The sequence below is a fragment of the Microplitis demolitor genome, chromosome 7 (genome assembly GCF_026212275.2).
Source record: "Microplitis demolitor isolate Queensland-Clemson2020A chromosome 7, iyMicDemo2.1a, whole genome shotgun sequence".
NCBI lineage: Eukaryota > Metazoa > Arthropoda > Insecta > Hymenoptera > Braconidae > Microplitis > Microplitis demolitor.
Window position 1 is genome coordinate 2,631,950 of NC_068551.1, and position 16,266 is coordinate 2,648,215.

The 16,266-nt window shown below is 32.1% G+C and overlaps 4 protein-coding genes across 8 annotated transcripts; 1 reads left to right on the top strand and 3 right to left on the bottom strand.

Moving 5' to 3' along the window:
• The first annotated feature begins 12 nt into the window (after positions 1-12).
• LOC103571105 (uncharacterized protein C1orf131 homolog) lies at positions 13-848 on the top strand. The gene is made up of 2 exons (XM_008549113.2): positions 13-116; positions 190-848. The coding sequence occupies exon 2, from the start codon at positions 202-204 to the stop codon at positions 676-678; it is 477 nt and encodes a 158-aa protein (XP_008547335.1). The 5' UTR covers positions 13-116; positions 190-201; the 3' UTR covers positions 679-848.
• A 244-nt stretch (positions 849-1,092) lies between these two features.
• On the bottom strand, positions 1,093-7,699 carry LOC103571104 (b(0,+)-type amino acid transporter 1). Of its 2 annotated transcripts, XM_008549112.3 has the most exons (6): positions 6,983-7,699; positions 6,572-6,842; positions 2,371-3,443; positions 2,077-2,290; positions 1,713-2,018; positions 1,093-1,181 (listed from the first exon to the last, which is right to left on the bottom strand). In XM_008549112.3, the coding sequence occupies exons 2-6, from the start codon at positions 6,594-6,596 to the stop codon at positions 1,117-1,119; spliced, it is 1,683 nt and encodes a 560-aa protein (XP_008547334.1). In that variant the 5' UTR covers positions 6,597-6,842; positions 6,983-7,699; the 3' UTR covers positions 1,093-1,116. The 2 variants fall into 2 exon arrangements, with proteins under 2 accessions (XP_008547334.1, XP_008547331.1); XM_008549109.3 differs by lacking the exons at positions 6,572-6,842; positions 6,983-7,699 and adding an exon at positions 3,549-3,858.
• An 88-nt stretch (positions 7,700-7,787) lies between these two features.
• LOC103571108 (cytochrome b5) lies at positions 7,788-10,529 on the bottom strand. 4 transcript variants are annotated; one of them, XM_008549118.1, is made up of 5 exons: positions 10,437-10,529; positions 10,162-10,325; positions 9,873-10,001; positions 8,809-8,882; positions 7,788-8,563 (listed from the first exon to the last, which is right to left on the bottom strand). In XM_008549118.1, the coding sequence occupies exons 2-5, from the start codon at positions 10,291-10,293 to the stop codon at positions 8,479-8,481; spliced, it is 420 nt and encodes a 139-aa protein (XP_008547340.1). In that variant the 5' UTR covers positions 10,294-10,325; positions 10,437-10,529; the 3' UTR covers positions 7,788-8,478. The 4 variants fall into 4 exon arrangements, with proteins under 4 accessions (XP_008547340.1, XP_008547341.1, XP_053596967.1 ...); XM_008549119.2 differs by having other exon boundaries at positions 10,484-10,515; XM_053740992.1 differs by having other exon boundaries at positions 10,162-10,514.
• A 2,301-nt stretch (positions 10,530-12,830) lies between these two features.
• Positions 12,831-15,772, bottom strand: LOC103571109 (integrator complex subunit 10). The gene is made up of 7 exons (XM_008549123.2): positions 15,502-15,772; positions 15,370-15,437; positions 14,985-15,228; positions 14,421-14,925; positions 14,037-14,356; positions 13,789-13,953; positions 12,831-13,279 (listed from the first exon to the last, which is right to left on the bottom strand). The coding sequence occupies exons 1-7, from the start codon at positions 15,652-15,654 to the stop codon at positions 12,854-12,856; spliced, it is 1,881 nt and encodes a 626-aa protein (XP_008547345.1). The 5' UTR covers positions 15,655-15,772; the 3' UTR covers positions 12,831-12,853.
• Positions 15,773-16,266: the final 494 nt, after the last annotated feature.

The window sequence follows — 16,266 nt, forward strand, 5'->3', positions numbered from 1 at the left end:
TCCTCTAGATGGCGGTAAAAGTGAAAGCACGTGGTGCTGATAGGTTATGAATTTTATTTTTGTTATAGATCTAAGAGCTGGTGGTTCCGCATAATTTTATTCTGGTAAATACTCAGGTAAATAAGAAGAAAAAAATAATTCAAATTTTTTGATTGATGGTGAACTAATAATAATAATTTATTTTTTTAGATAATTGTCAAAATGAGTGGGTTCGTAATGACCAGAGCCGCTCAAGTTAAAAAAAATGCCCAAGATAATTTTGTCGCTGTCACTTACACGGCTCCGAAGAAAAAAATTAAAAAACCTGGAGAAGCAGTAGAGAAAATAAATGAATCACAAGACAAAAAAGAAGATCAAGAAAAAGAGATGAAACGTCTCCGCTGGGATGTCATGAAGTTTGGATCCTCAGGATTCGAAGGCGCAGCGAAACATAAAGCGAAAGTTGCATTGGCGATTTCCCTGGGGGCTAAGCCGCCGAAAAACAGACGGATGAATTACAAAAATTTGAAGTTGAAACGGAGTAGAGAGAAAGAGAAAGCTGCTAAGGAACAGGAACATCAGTCAGGGCTGGCGAACAGTTTGAAGAAAACGATCAAGAAAAAGAGGGTGAGGAAGGAAGCGGGAATTTTAGATGTCTATGGAAAGGTTCCTAAAAGATCAAGAGACAGGACGAAATAAAAGCAGCAGTAAATATAAATTATTTGCTTACATGATTTACAACATTTATTTTAGTTCTTTTTTTTTTTTTTTTTTCTATTGCTATGGGTAACATTTGTCTATATGTATCACCTTGTTGTAGACTACGCAGCATATAACGAGTAATAAAATAATATATATATTTATATTTATCAATAACAGAATCGGGTTTACAAAAAATCACCCTTCCATCATCAAAGTCAACGATAAAAATTTTATCTCTGTATCCTTTAAAATTTTTTTTTTCTTAATAATCTTTAATCTCCAATTAATAAAAATACAAAATAATTGTTGATTTTATATGTATGTATATAGTTATATAATATAATATATATCCAATGCCACAGTGGAATGATTCGGCACGAAAATATTATAATATATTATCTTATGATTCAGTATATTTGTCAATATATAAGAGAATCAATCATATGAGGCGGCTGTTGGTGCCACCTCCAATAACATCTGAAGAAAAACATTGACCCCTTCTGAAATATAAATTAAATATTTTGTTTATTGATTTATAATTGTAATCTATGTAGTGGTAATGGTATTTGGGTCGTGCGAATCGAATAATTTTGAATTATTCGTCAATTTTAAAATTACTCAATTCAAATTATGAAAACTCTGATCAGCTTTCAAATATTCAATTTTTATTTAATGCAGAGCTTACCCAAGTAGCACACATGACTTTGTAACATCTATAAGATATCAGTATTTAGAAATTTATGTCACCGAAAAAATATTTGCTTAAGAAACTCGACAAAAAACAAATTTCCTGACTCCTAGACTAACATCTGTATGTCTTATTTATGTAAAAAAAAAATTTGTCTCGTCCTCTTAAAAAACATCTTAGAGTTGTCTCTGTGCTACCTGGGAGTCTTTACATTAACCAAAGTTAATTTTTTCGTAAATTTGTATCTGAGCTCTGTATACTTCTGATAAAAATTTGAATTATTGAAAAAAATATTAAAATTTTACCCCTAATATTTATTTAATAAAAAACATCTAAAACTTACCCATAAATTTGGGTACGTATCCATATTTGACAAACGGGAGGTAGAACAACATGCCGGCGGCGATAAATCCCGCGGCATATAGATACTCGATCTGAGGTTTATCAATTATTGGGCCAACTATCAGGTACATGGAGATTCCTAGCACAAATATTGGTATAACAAGCGGACATTTATAAGGACGGGGATGATTAGGTCGTGTCTTGCGCATAACTAATAGCGCGAGCATCGCACCTCCGTAGAATATCCATGCGGTGAAGGAAAAAAAGTCAATCAGTGAGTCGATGTTGCCAGATAGCACCATTGCGGCTGAAACAATTGTTCTCATTGTTATTATTATCAAAAAATATTATGTAGGAGAGCTCACCTGCCACTAGAGAGTGAAAAATAAGTCCGGGTGCAGGTGTAAAACGCCGCACATGAACGTAACTAAGACAGTCAAGAAGATGGCCTTGTCGTGAGGCAGCGAAACACAGCCGTCCGGCAGCAAAAAGTGTCCCGTTCGCTGATCCAAAGGTACTCACAGCAACTGAGAAGGGCATCAGCCAGGCCATCACCCCGAGGATGCGATTCCCGAAGGTCTGAAATACATTTTTTTATTATTTTTACCATCTAGTAGATTCAGGAGTGAATTAATGATAAAAATTGGCTGCAAACTTACAACCGCGACTGCTTCACTCTCAATCATCTCCATCGGCGACATTACTGCCAAGTAAGAAAGGTTTATGAGAGCGTAGCACACGGTGACAAGGGGAATCCCGATCATGATGGACCTTGGCAGATTTTTCGAGGGGTCTTTAATCTCTTCAGTAACATAATTAAGATTGTTCCATCCATCATAAGCCCAGAGACCCGTATAAAATGCAGTCGCCAGTCTGCCGATTGTCAAAGTGTCACTTTCGTCCAACATTTTAAATGCACCTTGCAGATGTTGTGTATTACCTTTGGCAAGAGACCACGATCCGCCAGCTATTACGACAAGTATAGCAATAAGTTTGGCAGCAGTAAAAGTATTCTGTACGCCTGTCGCTAAATTAACGCTGTAACAATTAATGAGTAAAATAACCGTGATAGCAAGAAGGCCGACGATTTTAACGAGATGTTCAGGTGGTTCACACTCTGCGGCAAATGCTTCGACGGCGTACTGAGCGAAGGACAGGCATATGATGGCCATCTGAGAGGGCTTCAGAACGAGTGTCGATGTCCAGGAGAACAAAAATGCTGGTGGTGCTCCAAATGCGTCCATAAAATACGCGTACTCTGCACCACTGCTCGTATTCATCGTACCAAGTTCTGCGTAAGCTAGTGCTCCGCATAAACTAAGTACTCCGCACGCAGTCCATACCAGGAAACTCATGCCGACGCTGCCAGTGCGGATTAGCAAACCCGTCGGCGAAACGAATATTCCTGAACCGATCATGGTGCCGACAATTAAAGCCACCCCACTGACGAGTCCCACCCGTCTCTTGAGGTGAAGAGGGTCGTTCGTCTCTGGGTCCTTCCCCTCCATCCCTCCGCGCCTTCCACTCCCGTCTTGGTCATCCCCCATACAAGAAGCCAGTTCATTGCTTTTGCCTTGTGTCGAGCTGCCCCGACGAAGCCGCCATCGGTTCCTGTTTCCTGATGCGTTGTCTTGCGTCGACGTGTTCGCCGTTTCTCCGATGCTTCCTGATTCATTTGACAGCGCATCAATGGTCTCGCCGTTTCGTGTTTCTTGCTCGTATCCCACGTTTGCTGAAAAGTAATTACAGTTATTATTAACATTAAATATCAAACAGAGCGACTTTATAACAGAGTTTTGATTTTCAATGGGTTATATTTAGTAATAAAATCTAAAACCTATGTCACTATTATGCTGATCGCGGTGCGAAAGAGCAAAATCGGCTGATGTCTTATACATTTCTCTAGCTACTGATCAACAACAGCCGGGACAGCTCATTTCATAAGTTCATCAAGCGTTGTAAAAACCGCCATATATTTACTTGTTGTATTTTTGTTAATAGCCTCGTCTCTCTCGGTCTTATAACACGACATCAAGTTTCACCTCAAAATAAAATAAACCTAGTGCTATAATTATTTTTTAATGTTCAAACAACTTGAAAATTGATTTAAGCATTGATCGCCGCCAGTTTCTGTCGTCTACCTTCTGGTTCAAGGTGACTTCCACTATCGATTTCACCAAAAAAATTACCATTTTAAATTTGAATTTCTATCTACTCAAATCTTATCAGTTATTAATAATCTTATGACAATTAACTATGATTACCATCGTGCTGATTCAACGATAATTAGATTTAATTCTTGGCCCTATTGCTAGCGTTCATTAAGGCTAGACGTAGCCGTGACATTGACGTACATAAGCACCTTGGCATATACTTGCCATAGTATTATATACGCGTCTTTACCCAGACCAAATCAGACCACCGCTCAAAGTTTGTTGGCGGATAATTTTTGAATCGCGATTTTAATTTGGGGTACCTCCATATTTAACCACCTCGTGATACACGTGCGTAATAAATATACGTCATAATCCTAAATAATTTTAATGTTTAAAAATTTACGTGATTTAATTACCAGCAATAAAGTTATCACGCTAATGTGTATATATAAATATGTATGATCTTTAAATTACCAGACAATTAACACTTTCGGATTTTTTTTCAACATATCAATTCAAAAAAATAAAAAACAAAAAATGCACATGTATAAAATTAAAAACACTATAATTGCAATTTTTTCAAATATTTTTTTTTTATAATTTATCATTTTTATAAAAATTAAAAAATTATACGTCCGCTAACTTAAGTATCATAAATATGTACTTATATATATATTGCACATTAGCTATTACATATATGAGGTAATATGATACGTATCATATTTATCACAACATTTATTATTGATGTTAAAATTTTATTAACTCTTTTAAAAGCCTCAACAGTTTAAATTATTATTGATGAAATGCTCTTGCTATTAATAATCATCAATCATCATTACATCAGAACAATCTTTCTATTAATCATAAATTTAAGTGACCAAAATTGGATGGTCGTTCCAAGAAAAATTTTGTTGTTTAAATAAAAAAAAAAAAAAAAATAAAAAAAAAATAAAACGACAACCATCACATCACATCACATGAGTGTGACTATTTTAATATGCGTCGGAGGCGGCTGATTTAAATATAAACTTACGAGCGTCTATTTAAATTAACTGAAATATCTGTCGCGAGTTAAGAGAGCATGTCTACGCGTAACTCTTATTGATTTATTTAATTGATTAGTATATTATTTATCGTTCCTCAGTTCTTACATTAATTTTTATTTACGCAGACAGTCAATAATTATTAGGTAATTGTTCGATGTTTATTTTAGGAATAAGGATGCCCTCGAATGCCGACTGTTAAAAAATATTATATGACGCAATTGTACAAGCCTCGTGGCAATCAAGAGCAGAGACCTAAAGTATGTTGTTGCATACATTTAAATCATTTTATTATACATTACTTATATCAAGAATAATACATCACATTAGCAAGTGTACGAGTGAATAGACCATCGATCGTTCTATAAAAAAAACTTGTAATGTAGTTTTTTTTTTTTTTTTTTTTATTATTATAGACATTTAAAAGTTTTAAAAGCTTTAGTGTCTTTGATATTTATAATTAAATGACAAATAAAAAAATGGTTAATGATTTGTGTATAAAGATCGTGGGATGACAAACTATGAGCATGCAATCAATTTAATTCAAGGTGAATACGTTAAGTGTTTGTCTATCACGTAGTACTAATCAATCTATTGTCTGGCATAAATCTAGAGGAATTATAATTAGCCTGATAATTAGTTTGCGTATTTGATGTCAATTTAATATACATTTAATGTTACACATGTTCTTCTTTTTTCGGATGCTTCTAAATGTTAGGGTGGGCATAGAAACTTATTTTTCTTCTGTAGTTACCGTGAAAATGATAAAAAACATTCTGGTAAAGTTTAAGCTTTTGTTATTAATATTAAGAGCTGCCTGTAATTTTTTATTTCCCATTTAAATAACGGGAAAAAAAAATTTGTTTGGAACTTTATATCTCGAATGGCTCATCATAAAAATGAGCCCAGGATATGTCTTTGTAGGAATTTTATGCTCTACAAAAAAAGTCTTATCTGTTAAAAATTTATCGGAGCTTGAAGTCAAATTTGCAGTAAATTTCAAGTTCTTTTTACTTTTTCAGCGTAACTATCAGACTTACGACAAAATGTAATGAAATCTTTTTTGTAGACAATTTTATTACCTACAAATTATCTCTGATGAATTTTTTCAAAATTCCGTATTGTTTTCGAGTTATTTTAATTTTAATGCAAGCTGATGAAATCCATCAGAACACTACTTTTTTTAAGAGCTCGAAATTTGAAAAAACTTTATCAGAAATAATTTGTAGGTAATAAAAGATATATATATATATATATATATATATATATATATATATATATATATAAATCATATAAGTATAAACAGTTGTTATATATTTTTTAAAAGCGCGCAAGTCCGATGACGCGTAAACAGTTTTAGTTCATTCATAATCAGACTAGTAAATTTAAATGATAATGATTGTGATAATAAAAAATTAAATGTTACACGATCTAAAGTTACGTTCACGCGATATTTATTAGATAGAATAGAATTTATTGAAGCGGCGTCAAAGTATAAGAAGATGTTAGAAGAACGTGAGAAATTACTGAATAGTAATTACAAGTAATTTAGTTGTTACGTTAATTAATAAATAAATACTTGAGCAATTAAAAGCTACATTAAAATGATGAAATATGAAATGTTTATTACAAGCTTTGTAATTATAAAAGTAAATAATTACCTCGTTTGAAGGGCGCGACATGCATGACTCTACGTAGGACAGATAAGAAGGGCGGATCGTGAAACCGCCTCTCATGACACCTTGACGACTTTTAAAAATTCTAGCTTCTGTGTCCTTAACTTGAGAGATATTGATCTTCGATGATAATTATTCGTTGTTAGATTTCGTCAATTAAGTGATCACAGACAAAGTTTGATTACGCAGCAGCTGATTCAACTTGCAGAACTTATTGAGCACGAATTAAATTCACTTGTACCGGAACCATCAGTTGCTGCATGAGCGCAAAAAAAAATAAAAAGAAATAAATAAAAGTATTTAGTCTGATAATTATTTATCAATATTTTATTGAAGTTATTGCTTATTTTTCGTTTGTAATTTCAAATAAAATGATAATAGAGTACGTGATATTACGTGATTGGAAGCACACACGGAAACGAAGTACAACGAATGAGGACTCGCGGCAAACTGGGAGGTACTATTGCTATTGCCAGAAGAATGTAATAAGTGAATATCAAGCGTGGTTTGTAAGCCTTCAGAGACGCTGTACAATCTTCTTCTGTAGTCCACATTAAACAGACTACCGGGCTCTACTCGTTGGCTATCACTCCTCGGCGTCGGCGTAGATACGTTCGTCCACGTCGCTCGATATCCGCGCTCTCGCTCGCGCATAAAACTTTACTCTTCAATACAATCCATTACACACCCCTATTATGTATTAGACATTCATCATATCGTCAATAAGGACACTGATCGAAAATTATCAGATCAACGTTTTCATGCCTTGATAACTAATTACGCTACACTGTAAAAAATTTTGAGTGATATGGATTTTATTTAAATTCGAATTCACTCCGTCACTTAGAGTTCCGGAGTTAAGAAAACAAAACATTCGGCATATGGAGTTAATAGGGGGTTTATTTTTCCAGAGGAGAGATTTCGAGATGATATGGATTTTATTTAAACCCGTATTCACTCCGATTCAGAGTTTTAATATTAAAATAAACTCCTTTTCGGAATTAATTTCACTCCGAATCGGAGTTTCAATATTAAATTAAACTTCCCTCCAAATTTCATTCCAACGAGATCAAATAAATAAAGTCATCAGCTTTGCATTTACTTTAGATTTACTCCTTATTTACTCCGCTAATTTTTTACAGTGTACATACATCTAAATATAACTAAATAGTATTCAAATAAAATAGTAATAATAGTAATATCGAGATTGTAACAATTAATTTAATTTATTTATCAATGAACGCATACCCATAGGATTCAATAGTTATCAATTAAAAGTTCACATCATTAATTAATAATAGGGCAATCGGTTCAGCGAATGAACCTGCCCAGTAAATGAACGTTATTTTTACTTCCATCACTAGATTTTAATTGCAACTACTAAAGAAAATACTTCATTCGATTAACAACTTTTAGAACTTGGATTCTAATTTAGTTGCATCCTTCTATATTAAAATATTTTAAAATACGCGCTCATTCACTGGCTCAGTCACTCTACTGCAGATCTGTTATCTGTTATACGTAATTGTATTTAAATATATATAGATATAGATATATATGTATATATATATTGATTTTCTTGTTAGATTCTTCAGCACAATATTAATGTTCCATAATATTTATATATTTAGAATACCCATTATAAAAAAATACTTACAGTAGGTCTAAATTAGATATTAGAGTAAAAATAACTAAAAATGTTTTTTTTTTTTAACAATTGTTTATATGACAAGCAATAACAATGGACGTAAAGAAAACAAAACAATTTTTTTTTCTTCTCTTCCCTTGTGATCCTTCATTTCTTCCTTCCTTCCTTCTCGTGATGTTTTCGCTATCTCATAATCTCTTCTTGTGTATATTTGGGAATGTTTTTTTTATATTTATTTAATATATTAACGAGTAGCGATGAAGTAGCGGTAAACGACGGTTGCAAGAATCCCCAAAGCGACAGGAATGAGCCATGAACTCCAGGAGCCACTGGAATTTCCAATCACATCAGCATGCAGCAGCGACTATTTACATCGTATAGTATATATGATTTTAAAAATAATTAATAATTAAATAAATAAATATATTGATGAGTAAGAACAGCATGAACCATTTGAAGTGTCTCCTTGTTAAACGGATGTAGAACTTTGTTAAATAATTGTATTAATATTTATGTAATTATGCAATGATAATTTCTGTAAGCATTAATGAGATAAGATAACAAATATAAATACCTAGGTTCATCACTATCACCATTACTTGCCCAGTTACTATTTTTTTTCTTATCGTATGATGTATCTCTTTCCTCCTAGAATTATTGAATAGAATATTAATGAGTTATTAAATTATTTAATTGTAGCTTTAATTCAGTACCAATGGCCAGCTCTCTATTGGTATCTAGTTTCCGCATAAATTTAATTATTTAATGTAATATTTGCATGCATATTTTTAAATAATTTTTAAAAATAATGTAAAGTTTATTTGTAAAAACTTATAGTGATTTAAATATTTATGACTTAAAGATTTTGAAAAAACAGTTGGAAAATGCAAACGTGTAAAACTCACTTGCTTATTCAAAAAGTTATCGATAGAAAACGCTCTTATATGCAAAAAAGTTTTTTTAAAAAATGATGAAAAAAAATGGCAATTAATTTTAATTTTCTACATGTGCATATTTTTAGATGTTGTTTTTTCAATTAAATTAAAAAAAAAAAATTCTAATATTGTTGTCTGCTATTTTCAGGATCATAATTTTTTTCATGAATTTCCGGGTTCAAGTTTTTTTATTAATTTTTATTAAACCAAAAAATTCTGAATGATTTTCCAAAGGGTTCCTTAATTAAAAAATTCATGTGTAATAAAAAATAAAGTAGATAAATCTGTGTATTTTTTAAGTTATTGTGTTTACTAACATCCATACATACTGATGGACATCATGATACTGAAGTTACCTGACGTCTAATAATATTTTTATTTTTTTTAAAAGATAAGTTATAAAAAAAAAATATTTGAAAAAATTGCACTTGTAGTTTTTTAAATTTTTTTATGTGCATACTTTTATTTTTGATTTTTTTTAATTGATGTGTTGTAAAAAAAAACCGAAAATTATCTGTTAGCCGAACGGATCTCATTGCTTCGCAATAGAGTTATGCAAAATTCAAATAAATAATTAAATAAAATTAAACGTCAATACTTGAGTAATTTTAAAAATTTAAGAAAAAAATTTTAGAGCGGTAATTTCAAATAAACTGGGCAATGGTCACTGTATCCTATTAGATACAAGTTACTGATAAAATACCTCGTTTAGTTCTCCGACTTTGTAGGGTTCCATCATTTGTCTAGCATCGCTTGAATGACCTACGTCTTCGAAAGGTTCTGTAGCATCTTTACCTGCTTGTTCAAGTAAAACCTCTTCCCCTCCAGGGTGCTGTAATAAAATGAATAGAAAGAAATAATGCTACGTCATCAAATACGACTATTTAAACTTTATCTACAGCAGAAATAAAAATATAAATAGACTGACGATAATAATAATTACTGCCGCTAATGATTAATATAAAAAAAGTATGTAAAATAATGATACGTACCTCATTTAAAAATTTAGAAACGTCATAAATACTATTGTGAATAATAAACCATGTACTTTTACTGTCATTGTGTTTAGCCACTTCGGCACGAGTATAAAATTTAGTAGTCGATGTACTTGCTGGAGTCTCCATAACTATTTTTAGTTAATTATATATTTGTTTATCTATTATTTTAATTATAAAATAAATTATTTTTATATTAAATTCATAAATTTAATATTATTATTTTTTCAAATTTAAATTTAAATTGATATCAAAAAATTAACACGTTTTACCCCAATGGTAATTTCTAACTCCAAATAAATCAAAAGAAATATTTTACCAACTCTTCGGTGTCTTAAATCATCTGGGCAAATCGGGGAATGGAACTGTAGTAAAAAAATTTTCAAATATACTATAGATTTGAAAGCGACATCTTTGGCGGGAAATTTCAAATTGTAAACAAAAATTTGAGGCTAACCCTCATGTCCTCCAGTGGAAAATAGACTGTAATGTAATTTATATGAAAGAAAATTATTAAACTAGTAAATAATTAGAAGTCAAAAGATAAAAATAAATTTTTTTAAGTCCTCCTCAGTAAATAAAGCAGTTAGTTTGACAAAAAATAAGGCGTGGAAATTTGTACAAAAGTAAATGATTAAAACCAATATTTCTATACTTCGTGTATCTGCCGCACACACTAATAGCAAGTACTGGTGGTGAGATCGACACTTGGTGGGGCAGTAGTATATTTCGTGCACTCAAATACAAGAGAGAAATTAAAACTCGGTTTCAAATAAGAGTTTCTTCTTTTTTTTTTCGACAAAATTGTAACTGCTAATAAATTACCATCAATTTAAACTACTAAAATTAGCATACGTCTAATAATTTTTGGATTTTTTTTTAAACAATAAATTATAAAAAAAAAAATATTTAAATAAATTGCGCCCGTAGTTGGCGGTCTTCTTCATGGTCCTCGAGGTATTGTGATTGGTAAATTAATGACGCTAAATAATTACTTATCAATAGAATAATTGATAATAATTTTGATAATTTATTTATTCATTTATTGTATTTTTAACATGAGCGCGTTTGATTGCTGGCTTAGGGACTTCTTACGCGATGGATGGAGAATTTAAATCTGTGCCTGATAAATTACAAAATGATCTGACCCAAGAACAAAAAGATAATTTGGCTAATACTATACGGTATTTATTAAATTTTAATTTTTAAATTTCGTGCCAAGTTGGCGCTACTGCGCGTCACTGTTGCGCGTCGCTGTAGTCGTTAAAATTTTTGCTAGAGTGGGAGGAGGGAGAATGAATCGCAAAATCGATTGCTTTGTAATCAACTGACGGTTCGATAGCGGCAGTCAGTATCATCGACAACTTCAGTTGTAGTCCAGATCCTTCTCTAAAAGTTTGAATTGAAACAGTATCGCAGTGGCGTCGTGTAATTATCTATAAAATTTGTTGCTCAGTTATTGTTTAATTAAATTGTGTAGTGTTTGTAAAATTTTAATTGTGCAAAGTGTCTATAGTGTAGTTAAGTGTTGAGTGTTTGGTGCTAGTGGAACGTGTTGCTGATGGCTGATGCTGATATCTTCCAAGTTCCTGGACCCAATCATCTGGCATCGTCTGGTGGGGAAATAGCAGTCAAGTGACGTTTTTTTAGCTGAAATACACTTGGAGCAATTTAATTCAAATCTCCAAGTGTATTAGGACACCCTTCTGCATATTATTTCTCCGCCAAGGTTTGTTCAAACACTTGTGTGTTTTTTTTTTAATATCTAAAATTTTTTTCTAACATAATCTGCGACCATTTTATTTTCACTTACAATTTAAAATTTTTTTCCAATTTCTAAGAACTTATTTTTAAAATATTCAAATTTACCGTACGAGTAATAAAAATAATTTATGAATTTTTAACGAAAAATACAAAATTTAGGGCATATTTTTTAGTCAAATTAATATAATTATTCACACAAATGAATTTTAATAAAATTATTGAATTTTATTTAATATTATTTATCAATATTTTAATTTTGAAATTTCGCGCCGTTGATGTTTCTGCGCGTCCCTGTTGCGCGGCGCTGTAATCAACGTTTTAATTTTGGTTAAAGTGAGGGAAGAGAGAATGAATCGCAAAGTCGATTGCTTTTTATCAACTAGTGGTCTAATAGCGACAGTCAGTATTGTCGACAATGACAGTAGTAGTCTAGATCTTTCTTTACGTTCAAATTCAAACACCGTATTGCAATTAAGTCGTGTAAAATTGTGCAGTGATTGTATAATGTATTTTTTGTTAATTTACGTTGTGCAAAGTATCTGTGGTGTAGTTAAGTGTTCAGTGCTAGTGTAAAGCATTGACTGTTCAATGCCAGTGTAAAGTGTCAAGTGTTCAGTGCTAGTGTAAAATATAGCGAATTGCTGATGCTGATATCTTCCAAGTTCCTGAGCAAACTCATCTGGCATCGTCTGGTGGGGAAATAGCAGTTAAGTGACGTTTTTTAGCTGCAATACACTTGGAGCAATTTAAATTAAATCTCCAAGTGTATTAGGACACCCTTCTGCATATTATTTCCCCGCCAAGGTTTGTTTAAACACTCGCGTGTTTTTTGTTTTTTTTTAATATTTCTCTCCAATTTCTAAATTTTGCAACTTTATGAGTAAATAAATTTGAACAAATGATTAAAGAAAGTATAAAATAAATATTATTTCATCATTAAACTGTGTAACAGAGCAACTTTTTCATTAACAATAAATCTTTGTATCAAATCAGTAATTGAATCTACAGAGTCTCGGGCAGCTTGACGTCTCATCGCCTGTTTGACTTCTTCACGCACTCCCTTGTCAGCACCTCTAGTAGTTATCCTGCGATTTTGCAGTACTTCAGAACCGATCGCGATGTCTAGTGAAATTCCGCCGCCGTGTTCTGTCCACAAGTACGTCAGCTCCTCTAGGATATCGATGTTTATAATATATTCGAGGAACAAAGGGTACTGGAAAGCTTTATTTGCTTGAATTCTCTCGGTGATTGTACTCAGAAGGTTTGATTCTTGAGGCCAGTCTATTTGCATCAGTACCAGAGCATTCCCTATAGCCCAGTCTCCGGTGTCGCCTACCACCGTCAGTTTATTCTGTAATTTATTTTTATTTTACAATCAAGCCAAGTAAAAATTTAAGAGGACCCAGTGCCCAATCAGAGAACTAGTACCTGATCACTCTTATATTTGGAAATCTATATTCACTAAATATAAATATATAAATATATAAATACTTGGAGAGATCGATTACTACACCGAAAAAAATAATTTCTTGGTGCAAAAAATTTTTTCTAGCCTTAAGAAAATTATGATACTAAAGTTAGCTGACGTTGAATAATTTTTTGATTTTTTTTAAATGATAAATTATTAAAAAAAAAAATATTTGAAAAAATTGCACCTATAGTTTGTTAAATTTTCTATGAGCGCATATTTTTAGTTTTTTTTTTTTTGTAATTCATTTAGTTAATTTCTGGATCATATAAAATTTTCATCTTCAATTAATAACGTAGAATATTTCTTACGCCAAAAATCTTTTGTTTTTCTGTAGTTCCTTGATCGGATACTAGGACTGATTTTTACCTTAAATATAAAATTAATTTTACCTTAATACCAGCTAAAAGTAATTTGCAGCAGTACTGAAGAATCGGTAATTCAGCAAGTGGTAAATAATGCAAGTGCCTCAAACTTGAAATTGTCAATTTATTAGATACTTTCCCGCGTACTTGTGGCAGTGAGCTTGCAATCAGTACAATATAGTCCAACATGGCCTGTATAAAATAATTTATTAGTCCATATTTTAAATCGAGTCTTTAAATCAAATAAAAAAATAATGCAATGACTGATAGGATACCCCGTAGTCTTTAATACAGTAGTAAGTACTCGCTAAGCGCAAGTGCATTGCCAGACTTCCGGTGTTTTCTTGAGAAAATCTCGTTAGTAAATCATGATGTAGGCCCTTGTACATGGCGACGTCTGTCAAAAATGGATTTATCCAGGTTTCGAGGTGCATTTGTTGACTGAGTTTAGCTATTTCTCGCTGCATATACTCAGTACTGTGTAAAATATCCCAGAGCATCACTGCTGATGTCAATCCTTGTCCGTCATATTCTCCATCGCTCGTTAAAATAATTCCTGGGCTTTCTTCTCTTTTTCGTTTTTTTATTTTAGTCTCTAAAAAATTAAATTTTTAAAAATATATTTAAATAAAAAATACTTGGTAATTAATTTGAAGTACCAGTAGAAGGAAACGGCTCCGTGAATGCTTCAACAAGACAATAAGGCACGTCGTCATTTTTAATTTTACTAAAATGTCCATTTAAAATCCTAATTAACACAACAACTGTACAAATCGACAATTGTTTAATCGTCGGCTCATCATTCAAAGTATTTGTATGAGTTTTTATGTATTGCTGAAGTCTCTCGCAGTAGACTTCTTGATTCCAGGGAGTCGCGAAGATACTGGCCAACTCCCAGCCAAGTTTAGTGCCCATGACATCCATCACCTGGAACAATCTGTCCCAGGGCTGCTGGATCTGTGAATCTAGCGGCTGTTGAATGTAAGCCAGATAAAATTCAATCGCTTTGCAGAGCAATCGCAAACTCAACCGTGGGTTTAATTCAACAGGTGCTCCACCTAATAGTGGAAGTGCGTCACAAGCTAGAAGATGCCTGAATCCATTGACAGCTTGTCCTGGGTGACTGTGTTTCTCTGCTGTCAGTAATGTTTCTACAAGTCGAGGCTAAAAAATAATTATTTAATTAATAAATTTATGGACATAAAAAATAATGAATTTCTTACCCCATGAGTCGGAATCGTTTGTGGAAATCTTCTTAACAATAATAACAATAATTTACAATGTTCCATAGTATCTTCACTGTGATCGGCTGTCATTATCAACAACCTGTGCTGTAGTTCTTGAGGAATGTGCTGGAACATTTGACACAACAACTCGCAATCAGCATCCGGTTTATCAGACCTCAAACACGCGGTTATAGATTCTATTTCTTCCCATATTTCACGGCTGTCAGAAAAATTCTGAAATCTATGAAATTAATTAGTCTTTTATTTACTTATTAAGGCTGGATTGTACTAATTCGACATTAGAAATTATAATGACATGAAGATTCTATTGAAATTGGTATTCGAAATTAAGGTACTAATAGGTAATAAAAAAATTCCTCACATGTCACTGAAACACTTGGCAGCTTCTTTGACATTTTTAGACAATTTTTCAATACGATAGGCTTCAAACTAAAAAATAAAATTATTCCATCTTATAAATTTATATTTTTATTATTGTTGGAAGAATTCTAACCTGAACTTTAGCACTGTGTGGAAATAATGATTTAGCAGTAATTAACCAGGATTTAGCAGCATAAATATCAGTAGACATCGCTTCTTTAGCTCGCAATAATAAATAGTCTTCTTTGGACATCGTATTGTCTGTAATTGGATGATTTTCAAACATTTTTTAAACTTGTTATTTGTTTACAACTTAAAGTACACCAAGTATAGATTCCCGGTATCTATACTTCGTGTATCTGCCGCACACACTAGCAAATACTGGCGGTGAGTAGACACTTGGTGAGGCAGTGGTATATTTCGTGCACTCGAATACAAGAGAGAAATTAAAACTCGGTTTCAAATAAGAGTTTCTTCTTTTTTTTTTCGACAAAATTGTAACTGCTAATAAATTACCATCAATTTAAACTACTAAAATTAGCATACGTCTAATAATTTTCGGATTTTTATTAAAACAATAAATTATAAAAAAAAAAAATATGTAAAAAATTGCGCCTGTAGTTGGCGGTCTTCTTCATGGTCCTCGAGGTATTGTGATTGGTAAATTAATGACGCTAAATAGTTACTTATCAATAGAATAATTGATAATAATCTTGATAATTTATTTATTCATTTATTATATTTTTAAGTTGAGCGCGTTTGATTGCTGGCTTAGGAACTTCTTATGCGATGGATGGAGAATTTAAATCTGTGCCTGATAAATTACAAAATGATCTGACCCAAGAACAAAAAGATAATTTGGCTAATACTATACGGAATTTATTAACTGCAAAAAAAT

Bases quoted from the DNA above. Each gene is read 5' to 3' on its own strand.
- LOC103571108 (XM_008549118.1), bottom strand. From the start codon at position 10,293: ATGGAGACTCCAGCAAGTACATCGACTACTAAATTTTATACTCGTGCC. The intron at 10,002-10,161 runs GTACGTATCATT...ATTTTATTACAG, and splicing joins TTTCTAAATTTTTAAATGAG to CACCCTGGAGGGGAAGAGGT. The intron at 8,883-9,872 runs GTATTTTATCAG...CAATAATTCTAG, and splicing joins AAGTCGGAGAACTAAACGAG to GAGGAAAGAGATACATCATA.
- LOC103571105 (XM_008549113.2), top strand. From the start codon at position 202: ATGAGTGGGTTCGTAATGACCAGAGCCGCTCAAGTTAAAAAAAATGCC.
- LOC103571104 (XM_008549109.3), bottom strand. From the start codon at position 3,609: ATGTATAAGACATCAGCCGATTTTGCTCTTTCGCACCGCGATCAGCAT. The intron at 3,444-3,548 runs GTTTTAGATTTT...ATTACTTTTCAG, and splicing joins TCAGCATAATAGTGACATAG to CAAACGTGGGATACGAGCAA. The intron at 2,019-2,076 runs GTGAGCTCTCCT...CAATTGTTTCAG, and splicing joins TTTTCACTCTCTAGTGGCAG to CCGCAATGGTGCTATCTGGC.
- LOC103571109 (XM_008549123.2), bottom strand. From the start codon at position 15,654: ATGTTTGAAAATCATCCAATTACAGACAATACGATGTCCAAAGAAGAC. The intron at 14,926-14,984 runs GTAAGAAATTCA...ATTATTTTTTAG, and splicing joins AAACGATTCCGACTCATGGG to CCTCGACTTGTAGAAACATT. The intron at 13,280-13,788 runs GTAAAATTAATT...AATAAATTACAG, and splicing joins TACTTTTAGCTGGTATTAAG to AATAAACTGACGGTGGTAGG.